This window comes from Periplaneta americana, chromosome 8 (genome assembly GCF_040183065.1).
Source record: "Periplaneta americana isolate PAMFEO1 chromosome 8, P.americana_PAMFEO1_priV1, whole genome shotgun sequence".
NCBI classification, from domain to species: Eukaryota; Metazoa; Arthropoda; class Insecta; order Blattodea; family Blattidae; genus Periplaneta; species Periplaneta americana.
Genome location: NC_091124.1, coordinates 134045762 through 134061916, shown reverse-complemented (window position 1 = coordinate 134061916; position 16155 = coordinate 134045762). Strand labels below are relative to the sequence as shown.

The 16155-nt window shown below is 35.5% G+C and overlaps 1 protein-coding gene across 2 annotated transcripts in view; it reads right to left on the bottom strand.

Annotated features, from left to right (window-relative positions):
- LOC138705064 (endoribonuclease CG2145-like) overlaps positions 1–16155 on the bottom strand; it is a 517688-nt gene that overhangs the window by 43216 nt on the left and 458317 nt on the right. The window contains exons 1-2 of one of the 2 annotated variants that reach the window (XM_069833658.1): positions 15003–15382; positions 253–403 (exon numbers count right to left, since the gene is read on the bottom strand). In XM_069833658.1, coding sequence (XP_069689759.1) covers positions 253–403; positions 15003–15051 — 200 coding nt within the window. In that variant the 5' untranslated portion in view covers positions 15052–15382. Of the gene's footprint in view, positions 1–252; positions 404–15002; positions 15383–16155 lie in introns of those variants that run through there. The other variant, XM_069833657.1, reaches the window with a different exon arrangement.

Below are 16155 nucleotides of genomic sequence, written 5' to 3'. Positions count from 1 at the left end.
GGAGATTTACAGTTTTGTGGTTGTAAACAGTCTACAAGCCACATTATCTTCTATTTCGTTGGAGAATTATGTGAATATGTTAATAGATGGTTGGACTCTGTTGCATAAAAATATGATAACTTTCTTATGATAAAATGTGTGTGATTTATATATGTGGGTTATCATTATTTACACCCGAGTTCTTCAAATACGTTTTCTTAATTTAAAAGAAAAATGTATATATTCTTGCTATACAAGAGTTAGTATACTTACGGTTGTGGGGCTTCATCACTTGTGCTGCTGGATTTTGTGTGCCCCTGGTAATTGATCTGAATATGTTGTGCGGCATTGTTGACATCCTTTTTAAGTAATTCCTCAGTAAAAGCTTGTAGTTCCTTGTCTGTGATTTTACTTCTTTCAGCACCTGCATAATTTTCCACTTGATGAAAATTATTTATAAGACAGCAATGACATCACATTTTATACCCATTTCTCTTTCAACTCACTCACTCACTCACTCACTCACTCACTCACTCACTCACTCTGGTTTTGTAAATACCATAAAATTAAAAATATAAGTACAATACCTATAATAATAAATATACCCACTCTCTGTACTGAAATTTAAATTAATTGATTAGCTAGCGGACTTACTCGTGTTAATTATGTAAGATTTGTGCGGCTTACAGCTGTTTCAGTGCTTCACGCACCATTCTCAGAGCCTACTAGATCTTGGCATCATCTCGAACTTCTCTGCCTGTTATGTGGGTGTGTTTGATTGTTGAAAGGTGTTGAAGAGTGGAGTCAAATAGTGTGTGTTAAAATTCTACTGCTATAAAACACTCTGCAGCAAACTATTACAAGAAATAATAGTTCCTTAAATGTACCCATATGTATTGAATTCATTACTTATTGGCGCATGTAAAATATAACTCGTGTAAATGTAAATATTATCGTACATGGTCGAACTAATGTGTAGAGATCATTAAGCGAGACCAAGTTGCTTGTAAACTTAGCCACATACTGCAAATTTACTTACAGAACGAACCAAATGAAAAAATGATGCTGCTACATTAAAGTTGAAAACAAAATTATGTAGCCTATGCCTACTTAAAATATTTAGCATATTAAATATAGTGTTTTTTACTACTTTTGTTCAGGATTCCACAAATTGTGACAGTATAATTCTTAGAAATAATAGTTTCTATGATATATAACTAATCATAAAGGAGCCATTTTTCTGTATTAATAAACCTTATAGTAAATTTATAAATTTTAAACTTTGTTGCCATTTTGTATATCAGGGGTAGGGAACACTGTCAGGAACAAAAAATTATACTACTTTTAAAATTTCAAATATCAGTAATACAAGTACATGTAAAATATATTCTAATATAAACATAAATATTTACGTAAGAAAGGTGCAGACAGGACAGTTCTTCAATTTGCTGATAAAATATGTTAAAACTCACAAACTGTATTTGTATTTTTTTTAAGTCATAAGAGTACAATATTAATAAGAGGACAGAGAGTGTCCCCTTGAACTCTGAGAAAAATATAATTTATGTATACTGGTTTTAGAACTTCATAACTCTTAATCAATAGTTCGGTGATCAATTCTGCATTATTAACATATTTATTTATTGAATTTCTTCCTGTAACCACTACAGGTTGCCATCGACAAAGAGTACCATGATACAATACAGTAAATGCCTTGAGGCTTAGTGATACATTGTTGTTAGGAAAAATAACAATTTGAATTATATTGAAACACATGATATTGAACGGAGTAACGTCAAGGAGATGCGAATTAGTCATGGTCCATATGTATGATGCCTGAAAATAGCTATTGAGCCTTTGAGTGCTGCAATTGTTAAATCTCTTAAAATATTTTTATGCAGGACAAAAGATTTACAGAAGTCGACTAGGAACCGGGGTATGGTCCCACAGGCTCCTATCATTAGTCCCGTAATGACGATGGATTCCAGATAGTACTTGTCCTTACAAAAAAACTGATGGAAGGTTCATATATATTCTTTTTTTCCTCGTGTACTTCTTCTGGCTGGTGTTCGTGCGATTCGAATCTCACAGTAGGGTCTATGATGTTCAAGAGAGGGAGGTTTAAATGCAATTACGTCGATTCTTCAATTACTGCCCTCACTGTATATGCCGTGTACTTCTTCATATACTGAATAACTTTTGTTCCTTAAGGCAGTTGCTATTATAGATCTTACTGTATGATGCCGCGTATTTCGTAGAAGTTCACCATGTGGACAGGTCCCCAGGACATGGGCAAGGGTTTCAACCTCCCTGTCGCAACGTCGACAGAGGTTACTGCCCGAAGACCTGCCAGGAACACTATGCACAGCTGATACGTTCGCATTCATCTTGATTGCTTCCCTCCACTCACTACAGGAAAGACCCTTGTGACTCCGGATCCACTTATTGGCCGGGGGTATATTGTTGGTATAAGAGCACGCCTTTGCCTTTATGTTTTTTCTGGCTCCAGTTCTCAAACGCTTTATCTCTTAATACTTGCCATATCTTTCGCGTATCTACAGTGCCGTATTTGTTCAAAATATTTGTTGATTCGGTGATATTGAGTGCTGTGAGACTGGTTTCTTCCCAAGCAATAGGGAAATCAATTAACAAGGTGATGCATGCCTTCCTAAATCACCAATAAAAGTGATTTGTGTCTCAAGTTCAGTGTTAAATAACATTAGTCCTGAAAAAAGGGAAAAACATTGTACATAATACTACTAATTGTATCAGCAGGAGCAAAAATAAATCTTGAAAATGAAATAAAAAAGGAGTGATTCATTAAGCCCAGATATAATAGCTAAAGAGGAAGAATTTTGTTAGAGTCTTGATGACAATCAATTAAATTTAATTACCAGTACTCAAAATAAACTGTGTTTTCAGCCTACAACCAATTGGCTTAGTCTGTATATTTGTTAAAATTTAAATGGTTTCAGGTTGCTAGGCAGTGATAGAAAACAAAAGCTGCAAGAACAAATGAATGTGATGTACAGCTGTCAAAAAAAAAAAAAGTGGCCGCACTCGGGTCATTGCAATGTTACACGATACATGTGCTTGTAGAAGCAGTTCCAGAACTATGGAATTATTCCATATGTGCGTCTTGTAGACCAGCAGTAGAGTGCTCGCTTAATGATTCGAAGGTTGTGAGTTTGGGCCTTGTTCAAGTTTTCATTTTATATTTTAATCGTTCTTCAGCGATACAAAAATATTCAAATTATCATTTATATTCTGTTATCATTCTTTAGCATTATAAATAATATTCATGTTATCATTTATATTCTGTTGTCATAAAGTTTAGTTCCACCTTCATTGCTTCGTCTGTTTCTTTATTTACACAACCCTTAAAAAAAAATCTTTTTTTTAGCTTATCTTCTCTTTATGCCTTGGATTTCTGATGAGCACTCAACATCCGTTTTTTAAATGTTTAGAAACATAATAGCTCCACAGCCACTGGTGTAACTCAGTCGCTAAGGCGCTTGCCTGCCGATCCGGAGTTGCGCTCAGGCGTGGGTTCGATTCCATCTGGCTGGGTTTTTTCCAGGGTTTTCCCCAAACCATAAGGCGAATGTCAGGAAATCTACAGGAATCCTTGGCCTCATCTCATCAAATACCACCTCGCTATCACCAATCCCATCAACGCTAAATAACCTAGTAGTTGATACTTACTTACTTACAAATGGCTTTAAAAGAATCCGTAGGTTCTATGCCACCCTCACATAAGCCTGTCATCAGTCCCTATCCTGAGCAAGATTAATCCAGTCTCTATTCATCATATCCCACCTCCCTCAAATCCATTTTTATATTACCCTCCCATATACATCTCGGCCTTTCCAAAGGTCTTTTCCCTCTGGTCTCCCAACTAACACTCTATATTATGCATTTCTGGATTCGTCCACACCTGCTACATGCCCTGCCCATCTCAAATGTCTGGATTTAATATTCCTAATTATGTGAGGTGAAGAATACAATGCATGCAGTTCTACACTGTGTAACTTTTTCCATACTCCTGTAACTTCATCCCTCTTAGCTCCAAATATGTTCCTAAGCATCTTATTCTCGAACACCCTTAGCCCTCGTTCTTCTCTCAAAGTGAGAGTCCAAGTTTCACAACCATACAGAACAACCAGTAATATAACTGTTTCATAAATTCTAACTTTCAGCTTTTTTGAGAGTTGACCGGATGATAAAAACTTCTAACCAAATAATAACAGGCATTTCCCATATTTATTCTGCGTTTAATTTCCTTCCAAGTGTCATTTATATTTGTTACTGTTGCTTCAAGATATTTGAACTTTCACACCTTTCAAAGGATAAATTTCCAATTTTTATATTTCCATTTTGTACAACATTCTGGTCACGAAACATAATCATATACTTTTTTTTTTCGGGATTTACTTCCAAAACTTCCAAAGTAGTTGATACAGCATCATTAAAAATCAAGTAAAAAAAAAAGCACCATGACCAACACTGAATTGGCTGTCACAAATTTTACACTTGCCAAAATATTATTTTTTCCGTATGTAATCCAGACTAGACAACCATGATTCTCTAAAGTTACATAGTCGTTTTATTTTCTTCCACACTCTGGGGAAAAAGTTCAAAATGTTGTATGCCATCACCGGGATTCGAAGGAATGTCAATGTCACTATAACTTTCACTCGACATTCTAGCACCTTGCTTTTATAGGCTGTTATGAAAAACTCAAACATACAAAAGTAAAGAACTTGATCACTATCTTAATAATTACAAGCTAGCAGATAATATTGAACCTCAATGATTGTGCGCGATAAGTCGAAATTAGGTCACATTTTTTAAGGTCAGGTAGTACCATAAATTCTTCTAATCCTACAATCCCACACAACCACATTCAGTCTTTCCCCTCGACACCAAGATATTCAAACTGTCGTAGCTAACTTTTACTGTCATGAGGGCAGAAATGGAATACATATCTCATACTATGAGCAGTTTAAATGTGTACCTACATTACTGAGTAAATTCATTTAAATTTAATATAATTATTTGGACGAAAATAGTTACTAAGTAATGATAAATTTATACAAGTGATGTTGATTTTATAAAGGAGGTTTTTTTTAAGTCCCTTCTTGATTTGAAACGGGACGGGGGATTTTGATATGAAAACCAGGACATCTGGCAATCCTGACTGGGGTGAAGGTGTGAAACCTTATATGCAATTAAAGATATGAAAATTTTTCATGCATTTTTCAGTCTTAAAATCTGTTGGTTCTACATCAAGAGTAGGAAAAATTTTAACTCTTGAACCAAACATTAGGACTTACACTAGATGAAGATATACTCCCTCATGACCTGTGCTTATTAAATGGTTTCTTCCTCTGTTAAATATGGACATTTAACAAGTGTTGGAAAACAGTATAAATATTTTCAGGATGAAGATGTCTCAAAGAAATCTCCACAAATAAGAATAGTGTTTGTGGCACATGTATTTAGTATCATGAATAACATATTATGGAATGATGAGAAGAATTGTTGTAATGTGGATATACTAAAAGCTTAACTTTTTATCATGGAAAACGTTAAATTTAGTTGTGTAGAATTTTCTCACTTTATAGCACAAGATAAATAATTTCTTAAAGATGTGGCAACAAGCTCCAAATAGTAATTTAAAATGTGAATATGGAGCACTGAAGCAAGACTGTTTTTTCTCAAAAATGTTTATTCCTCGTAACAGAGGTCACCAGTACCAGTATGTATACAGTGCAATAAAAGGAACTGTTTCCTTAGCCGAATCTGTACTTGGTATACGAATTTAATTTTATTCATGCAAATTTGCTGCATGTGTAAAATCGCCGATAATTTTATTTACCAGAGTTGGCAACCCTAAACACACATCGCAAAATCTCATTGTCTCCAAAAATTGACATTTATTTTTTTCTTTGGAACCACAGATTTTTTTTATATGCGAATTGAGTAAATTTAAATTATTAAGCGTGATATACTATATTTATTAATTTGTGCCTTGTGTACATTTGTGAAGTTATTCCATTTCTCAGTTTAATATGACTGAGTAAAAAAAAAAAAACGCAAAGAAAATCAGTTATAATAGAATTATGTAGTACGTAGCAAGATCGATTATTCAATTGATAGGATATTTATGAGGTTGTCATGACTGATATCTATTGTTAATTGTTTTTATTTATAACAGTTGGCCTTGACTGACGAGTATATAAGAACTGGCACTCTTAGGTGTGGAGGTCAGGGTTTGGGACGGCCCACAAGCAACAAGTCATGCTAAAGATGTTTAGGATTAGTGTAAAACTGGAATAAGTCATGTTAAAGATGATTAGGATTAGTGTAAAACTGGAACAAGTCATGCTAAAGATGTTTATAATTAGTGTAAAACTGGCCTATGTGCAACGACGTCTCCTAGCAAATTACCCCTGCAATCCTGTCAATAATATTTTGATCAGTGGTTATCTCAAATCTGCTATGATTGTTTCTGTTGCATATAACCATGGTTCTATAAATTAGTACCGGTATGGAAGGATACTGTGAATTGCTTTAGCATTTTCTCCTAAGATCACTGTAGGCCTACTACATAGGCCTACATTGTTAAGATTCCGGTCATAACACTTTGTACAGCAATAGTTATATGATAAGAAGCTCCCAAATTTTATAAGATAGAAAAGAAGGGACTGTTCATCTTACTGACTGACAATCAATACAAAAAAGTGAGTTCTATAAAACATATCATATATGCCTGGTCTAATCAGTATTCTATGAACTGTGAAACATATATCTTATCTGACTGCCAATCATCCTACATGCTCTTAACTGTTACTGGAACGTACTTGCTTATCTTTTCTCTCAAAGGCTGTGAATCTGGCAGAAGTTAAATGGATTAATACTTAGGTACTAACCATTGGCGAAGCAATAGTGTAAATACTGGGTAGGCTGAAAAAATCTCTTTACTTACTGGTATCTTATATTTTTTTATGGAGTAGATGTTTCTCGGCTTTTCCATCAAACTTTTTTCTGACAGACTCCACACGAAGATAACGACTACTCATTTTCATCCCCAAACTGATGACAGGTAACAATATAACTTAGCCCTATTTGTCTCACAGCACCCTGTTAGCCAAGGATATTTCTCATATCATAACAATTGAAAATGTTTATTTTGTCTTCCTCCATCCACTATTTTAACATGTAAATGTGGTGTCCATCTCCTATCTTTGTAGGCACATTTTGTTTCATAGTCCGACTTGCAAATAGTTTCTCTTTTAATTCCACAAATAATGAACTCAACATTCTCTCAGTATGAGCCATTTTACACAAAATTAATATGTAAAGAAAAGCACACACCCGCATGTGCGCATGCACTTTTGATTAAACTAATACTGAACAACGCAACTCATTCATAGAACACCAATATAGTGCAACGTTTTATTGTCAAGGTGAGACTAGCTGAGTTTCATACCAAGATGTTGCAAATTGATATCCCCTTCCCTGTCTCTCCTCGAGCTTGCAAGTCAATGTTGTAGTCATGTCTTTAGAGGCTTCTGCCACAAGCCTCGCACTGAACTCTCTATCCTGGAATGATTGCCAACAGTGCACTTAATATATGGAAGAGTCGGAGTGAAATGATACATTACCAGTGCTGGGGATATGGGTGTGTGGTGTGTGGCTTGCAGTAACCAAGGCATAACTCAGTAGGGACTGGCACTGCCTATCTCTGATCATGATAAATGCTCCTCACTGCATATTTTCTTTCAGTTCATATTACGTATGGGGATTCGTTTTATACGCTATTTCTTAATGTTTGGGTTCAATTTCTTCATTATTTACTTTTCTTAGCACCCAATTGCAAATGTTAAGCCTATGATTTGTAATTTTGGAATACTGCACGGTTCCTAAACATCTCAGAGACTTGCAAGGATCACACTCGAAGGCTGCTGCTCAAATTTCATTTTTTTTTTCCTCTGTAAGAACATGGCGCTTTTGTTTCCTTTTTCTGTCATTTAACAATTTTAATGATGTAGACTTACATACAAAGGGAACTGGCCTGTTAGGATATTTACATCTGAATTTTCGCCTGGTTGTACCACACGATTTCCTGTTCCTTTACATCTGAATTTTCGCCTGGTTGTACCATACGATTTCCTGTTCCTTTTGTAGGTACAGGTATGTGTTGTATATGTACAGTGTGCGGCATAATCCATACAACTTACCAGCATTATAACTGGTCATAATGTGTGTGTTTAGTGGGAAGATCCGACCACTCTCACAGAGGAAGAAAAACGAATTGGCAGTGATTTTGGCCTGAAGTCTTGCTACTGTTAACCTATAGCAGTCTAGAATTCATCTGTCAGTTTCTTCATTTGTCGGCCCTGCTCTCTTCTTCCATTTCAAGTACATCTACTCGTATGTACACCTATCCTCTATTTTTAATCTTGGCAATCTTGATCTGGACATTCATGTTCAATCAAAACATTGCTGCTACTGCTATTGCTACTACTACATTTTAATTTCTACGTGGTTATTTAATGACGCTGAATCAACTACTAGGTTAGAGTAGATGAAATTGGTAATAGAAAGATACTTGTATGGTTCTTTTATTACTGGTATATATCTTCCAATGACTGACCAGTAAATTTCAAATGGCTAATTTTGGTCGTGGGTGTCAGAGCATTAAAAAGCATTGCGAACTTGTCTCATTCCCCCCCTATCGCAAATGTGACGTTGCACAGAGGCAGAGTATAATACAAGATCTACAGGATACAACGTAACTATAAAGTATTGCAGAGTATTCTATACACCAAAACAAAAATATATTTGTCATATAAATGTATAGCCAATACTGCATTCTTATCAGGATATGGCAACATTGCGTTATTTCATAGCTGGTCTACCAATTACCCGTCGCTAAAATCGGAACTAACAGTCAGTGTTGTTTTGTGGTTAAAAACAGATATATGTCTTGCAGTTATAGTGATGTTTTGTTGATTCAAGTGTTGTAATGGAGATTAGTGTTATTTTTACTTTACTGAATTGCATAACATAACAGTTGGCACTAATACAGAATGGGGGAACCATACACAAACAGTGAAATGACCAATATAATCTTCATTTAGGGTGAAGTAAAAAATAATTCTGATGCTGCTGCTCGCATCTATGCTGAACTTTTACTGCCCAACGACACCAAACTCCAAAAAAATTTGTAGCAGTGGAATGTCGCCTTAGGGAAACCGGTCACTTTGCATCTGTGAAGAACAATGCCGGCAGACCACGAAGTCGCAGGACTGCTTCTGCTGAAAAAAACATTCTACGTCCGTAGACTGTTCACCAGGTACAAGTACCACAAAACAACACTGACTGTTAGTTCTGATTTTAGCCATGGGTAAATAACGTAATATTGACATAACTTGATAACAATGCAGTATCGGCTATATGTTTATATGTTTGTTTTGGTGTACAGAATACTCTACAATACTTTATAGTACATAATTATGCTGTATGTTGTTTATGTACGTATACTCTTCATAGTAAGTGTTCAAAATGTATTCTCTAGTTGTTGGACGCACCTGGTAGACCATGTCTTTAAATCTCCCCCACAAGAAGGTTTGCTCGTGACTCAGGATTGCACCATAATACAGTGTTTAGAATTCTGAAAGACAAATTTCATTCATACCACATTCATCTCCATCAGGAACTTCGGGGGCATGACTTCCAGACTCGTGTTGATTTCTGCAATTGGTTTCTAAACACGGACAGTGATTTCGAGGTCATAATTCTATGTACTGATGAGGCAACTTTCAAAAGTAATGGTCAGGTGAATCTCTACAATGCTCAGTACTGGCCTCCAATTAATTCACACTGGTTACATGAAGTGGATTACCAGCACGTGTGGAGCCTCAACACATGGTGTGGCCTCCTTGGACACCGAGTCATAGGAACATACTTCTTTGAGGAGAACTTGAATGGTAAACGCACGCTTCCTCTGAAACATTATGCACCAGTTGCTTCATGATGTTCCTCTTGCGCTTTGGTTAATGATGTGTCTTCAGCAGGATGGCTGTATGGCTCACTTTTCAAGTAGGGCTCGACGAGTTATTAACCGGTTATTTCCCCTATGGTGGATTGGACGAGGAGGACCAATAACTTGGCCAGCCCGATCTCCTGACTTCCCTCCAAATACACCTCAATATCTTTGTCAATTTCATTTGAAACTACACATCCTAAATAAGTGAATACATTTAGCCTACTTATTCGATAATTTCTCTGTTAATTAACGTTTTTCTTCTCTCTGCATTTTTACCTCAAAACACTATAGTCATTTGGGGTAACTTCCTACCACTTTTGTCATATTTTTATACTTAACTAAAATAGTGTCTATTGAAATTAATGTTTGAAAATAAATTATTTAAGAAACCTAGGCTATACTTCTTTTATGGATTGAGACATAATAAACATAAAAAAATCATATTTTAAACAGGTGAAATTTGACATTTAATGGTGGTACAAAGTTACTTGGTTAATTGGGGAAACTCTGTACAGTACCACATATGTTTTCCTATTAAATTCAATCCTCTATATTCCCCTTCAAATTCAAGGTAACATTTGACCATACGATCAGAAAATACATGAAATTTTATTTTATATGAAGTCACAGAAAAAAGTTTATTGAAAATGTAGAACACATTTTACTGTAACAATAAAATATAATAACACTACAAAATAAAATATAAACATAATTTTTACTTGTTTATTACCTACATACATAGTTGATATTAAGTTATTTTTAATTTGCTAACAAATTCTTTGCAGTCTTAACACAATCAGTTCATATGTGCTCCTTCTATTTACCAACTTATTAACTTTCTTTATTGCTTCAAACTGGTCAGACCACATCCAATTCATTCCCCTCTTAACCTTATAACTGATTTGATGGGACCATGCAGTTCAATGCCATTGACTGTAGGCCTACAGTAATCCTTCATAGGAGACTTTTCAGGGAAAGTGATCTTTTATATGAGACTATTACAAAGCCATCATAGCACAGACCATCAACATTCTCGGTGAAAACATATTTGGCCTCCCAAAATTATTTCTTTGTTTATTTTTCAATACATTCACTAGTTTGCCTTGGGATGAAATACAAATGCGCAGCTTCTCCTTGACCAAGTTTTCCAGTGTTTATATCATCTAGTGGCAGCTGTAGCATTTCACTGGAATACCTTCCCTTTATTGCATACTGTCTTCTCTCTGGAGAATCCTTTTGACCTCTTGCCATCCAAAAATTTCAACGCATTATGGAAATCCAAGACGAGTGTAAAAATTAAAATAAACAAGGCCAAAATGTCAATTATGAGGAACTTGTTAAAAAAATTTAATTCTTCAATAAGTATGAACTTAAAATGTGTCTGTAGTAGATACAGTAGCTACATTTTATATAATAATTGTCTCATGTTATTTAATAAACAAATTAATTATGTTCATCTATAATCAAATTTAAGTTAAATGTTTATAATAGAATCAATGTTATCCAAACTTTGTGATGGTACAAAGTAATCCTGAAATCAAACAAAACAACAACAAAACAACAGTCGGATTAATTTTATAATTTACAAGACATAAGATTATGTCACGAGGTTATTATTGTATTTTGAAGATGAGAGGATAAGCATTAACATTTACATAATTGTAATGCTAAGATAAAATTATATACTTACAATATAAAGTTGAAGATCATTCAAAAACTAGCTACTATAAACAGAATGCAATATTTAACCACTTGGAATCTTAAACATTCTTCAGGGACCGAACAAAATAGAAAGCAAAGCATAGAGTCGTAGGTTATGGGGATGGCCTCAGCCCAAAGATATCACACTTAGGAAATGTGAAATTTAATCTTCTAGTAAAATTGGGAACTAGTGCCAAACTACTCTGATCGGTACAAAGTAACCTCAAATGACTATACTAGGTAGTACTTTATATTTTGCTGTTGAAATTGTTAAACCATACTATTTTATAATTTTAATTTGTGGCTTGAGTTTGTAAATTATCTTCTTAATCCGCTAAAGATGATTATCTGCGAATAGTTTAACTGGAATTTTTGTATGTCTGGTAATTTTAATTAATTCTTACATTTGTTTAAGCAGTTCTGCCAACTAATTTAGAATATATTCCATCTAAATAAATACTGAATAATTCTCGTGAAAGTGAACAACCCTGCTGTACTCCCATGTTAATACCGAAGAGACATTAATTTTTTATTGCTATGTTGTTTCTCAACTCTACTACTAATTGCAACAATTTGTCTGGAATGTTTATGGGTTCTAAAATTTCTTTTTGGATTTCTAGTCACAGAGATGTTAAATTGGGAAATGTAGGTTATTATAACACAGAGCTATTATTATCATAGGCCTATGTCCCAGAAAAGAGCAGCCAGCTGGTGGCTGCGCCCTGCGTGGTTTCTGCCAAGCACATAACTATTTCTCCAGCACTTCTCAATATATAACAGTACTAACAATAAATGTTCAATACTTTGAACTTACCATGCTCACAGTCGTTGCTGAAAATGGCCCCCGTTTGCCGCCACACACAACTGACATCTTCTGATAAACGAATGAATAACACTCTGAAGTTCCACATTATTGATAGCTTGGATTTCTTCTCATATATAGTCTTTTACTTCATTTATAGAATGAGGATTTTTCCTATAAACCCTACCTTTTAGTGTTCCCCATAAGTAAAAGTCATAGGGTGTTATATCTGGACTTCATGGAGGCCTCAAATTATTACTGATTAGTCTCGTACCGAAAATACACCTCAATTTCGTCATTGACATGGTAGCTGTATGAGCAGTGGCAGAATCTTGTTGGAAATAAACTGGTAATCGTTCCACATAAGAACACTATGTTTTCTGCTTGATTTTCGAGTCTTCATTGAGTCTGTTTCTTTAAATCTTTTAGCGAGTGGTCTAATTGTTTTGGCAGAAGGCACAGGTCTGTTTGGAAACTTTATTCGAAATTTTCGTCTTGTTTTCACACACGACCCTCTGCCTTTTATGTATGTATTGTACATTTACACACGTTCACACAGTGAGAATTTGTTGCTAGGCATTACCTAAATACACAATAATCATTAAACTTTATACACTAACGTTGTACACTTCAAGAATCGAGTTTCATTACAAGACTTTTAAGCACACTGAATGTCATATGGCTACTGGAGCTCGATTGCGCGGAACAAACATTAGCACATGGCGGAAACCACTCAGGTTGCAGCTGGCAAGCTGGCCGCTCTTTTCTGGGACGTATGATAATAATAGCTCTGTATTATTAAGTGAAGGTTACTTATGTCCCTGGCACTAGAGAAAATTGTTAAAATACCTTGAAAATGCCTAAGATTTATAATGTGGAGCAGTGGGAATCTAATGTACTGGCACTAGAAAAAATTGTTAAAATAGCTTGAAAATGCCTAGAATTTATAGTATGGAGCAGTGAAAATCGGATGTGTTCACTGGGAGAGCTGTATGCCCATCCAACATGCCCCAAATACGTACTTTACTTATATTATATATACCAATTTCGTTGTGCGTGAATGAAAGAAATGACCATATTAGCTTAATGTATAACTGGTGTTTTCGGTGTCACCAATACCTCTCACATAATACAACACACCTAATCTAACCTAACCTCTTACATAATACTGCACACCTAATCTAGCCTAACCTAACCTGTCACATAATACACCTAATCTAACCTAATCTGTCACAAAATATTGCAGTAAGATTCCTCACATTTAGTATCATTTCGTTTGCAAATGTTGCCCGCCCCTTGTTGGAAGACATCTAGTGGAAGAAGTGCAACGTGAGGCAGGGCATCTGTTGTCTCCATTCTTCATAATTATTATATTTAGTTCGTTAAGCGTGTGTTTTATGCATAAATCAATGTGTTAATGCAGTGATAATTCCATATATATAATGCAGTAAAAATTGAAATGTGTTGTGGCTGTGATTACAGTGTTGAAAATTGGTTTATAGCGCCACACTTGCAGTGATGAAATGATACTAAACTTGAGGAATGTTACTACAGGGTTGTAGTATTATGTGACAGGTTTTTGATTAAGTGCGTATTATGTGACAGGTTAGGTGAGATTAGGTTAGGTGTGTATTATTACGTGAGAGGTTAGGTTAGGTTTTATTAGGTGTGTAGTATTATGTGAGAGGCGTTGGCGACACTGAATACACCGTCACAATCAGGCAATATGGCGATATTTTTCATTCGAGCACGACGAATTTTATATGTTTGTAAGGTACCTATTTGGGGCGGTTTGGAGGAGCATTTAGCATATAGATCACATCCAATTTCCACTACCCCGTACTATAAATCCTACGCATTTTGAAGGTATTTTAACAATTTTCTCTAGTGCCTGGAACATAAGTAACCTTCACATTATTATTATTATTATTATTATTATTATTATTATTATTATTATTATTATTATTATTTCACCAATAACATAACCTTGAATACAGTACAAATTTTCAGAACATACAGTACGTTTTCATAGAATACTCAAAATACGTTTACCGTATTGAAACTTTCATGAAAACGTGCATTCAAAACGATCCGAGTCTCAAGGTCGATACACCTAAAAAGTGGGATCGGATCGTAATCAATACCGGTACGGATTGAGTTGTATGTCGCATCGTATTCAAAACAATCTCAATACGGTAAAGCGGTAAAGCGTGTGCAAGATCGTCATTTGTTTGCTATATCAGTTGTTTTACCAACAACAAGCGCAATTATGTATGTTGAAAAGGTGTGATAGGCATTTTCAATACTTGAGATTAAGGATTGATTCTATATCCATAAATTCGTTAGCTGGAAGATGACACATCAACATGAAGAATCATGTAACTTTTCTTAGCCTCACTGCAACAGACTTTTATGAACAGATATATCTGTTCTTAATTTATTAACACAAACTTTTAAACTTACCTACGGTTCCGATTATAAAATAAGTGGCGATTATTAAGTGCAACTTCATATTGTTCTCAGACACGGCGAACAGCTGACAGTAGCAAAATGAAGGCTGTAGCTTGTACTTTCCACTTTCTGTACGTCTCTCTCCCCGCGACCGTTCCGACCATTATTGCGTGACCTCGGACATCGCCTGCGCGAATTTGACACCTTCTTTACGTCACAACTCCTGCACTCCCTCCAAGGTTACTATTTCCTTTGTTTTACGTTGTTGCCTATTTCCTAATATCTAAAATTTTTCGCCGACAAGCAAGTTGGCTCTTTTCAATTTTGCAGCACTTACACGATCTGAGGCCACCGGCGTAGCTCAGTCGGTTAAGGCGCTTGCCTGTCGATCCGGAGCTGCGTTCGGGCGCGGGTTCGATTCCCGCTTGGACTGATCACCTGGTTGGGTTTTTTTCCGAGGTTTTCCCCAACCATAAGGCAAATGTCAGGTAATCTATGGCGAATCCTCGGCCTCATCTCGCCAAATATCATCTCGCTATCACCAATCCCATCGACGCTAAATAACATCGTAGTTGATACAGCGTCGTTAAATGACCAAGTAAAATAAAAATACATGATCTGGTGAAAATTAGATGACGTCCTTAATTAGGGTAGTAAATATGTTTAATGTGTAAAAAAGAAATTTACCTCTGGACAACAACGGTTAAGGTGGATCTACACGGTTCAACTTTTCTTTCAACCTACGTATTCAAGCAATGAATGCAAGATTGATATTGGTAATTTTAATTAAGTATACTATGGAAAGGTATGATGTCATTTATGACGTCACTATTATCGAAATATGAGTATTTAATTAAAATTATTCTCCTCTCTCTTTTCCTTCTCTACTTACTTTCTTCCCTTTATTCTTATCTTCCTCTTCTCTCTTCTTCGTCTTTACCACAGGCGGAGTTATGGGGGGGGCCATGGGGGGCACTGCCCCCCCCCAAACTTGTCTTAACTCTTTCTTTTTTCTATTAACGTTAGAAAATATTGAATTCAAAAGGTCTTCGTATATGAATACTTACGCGGTATTCTGAAGTATAGCGCAGGACTTATTCGAAACCTTTCATTAAATTCATACAATGATACGAACGTGTTATTTATTAATTCTTGGCCGGAAAAT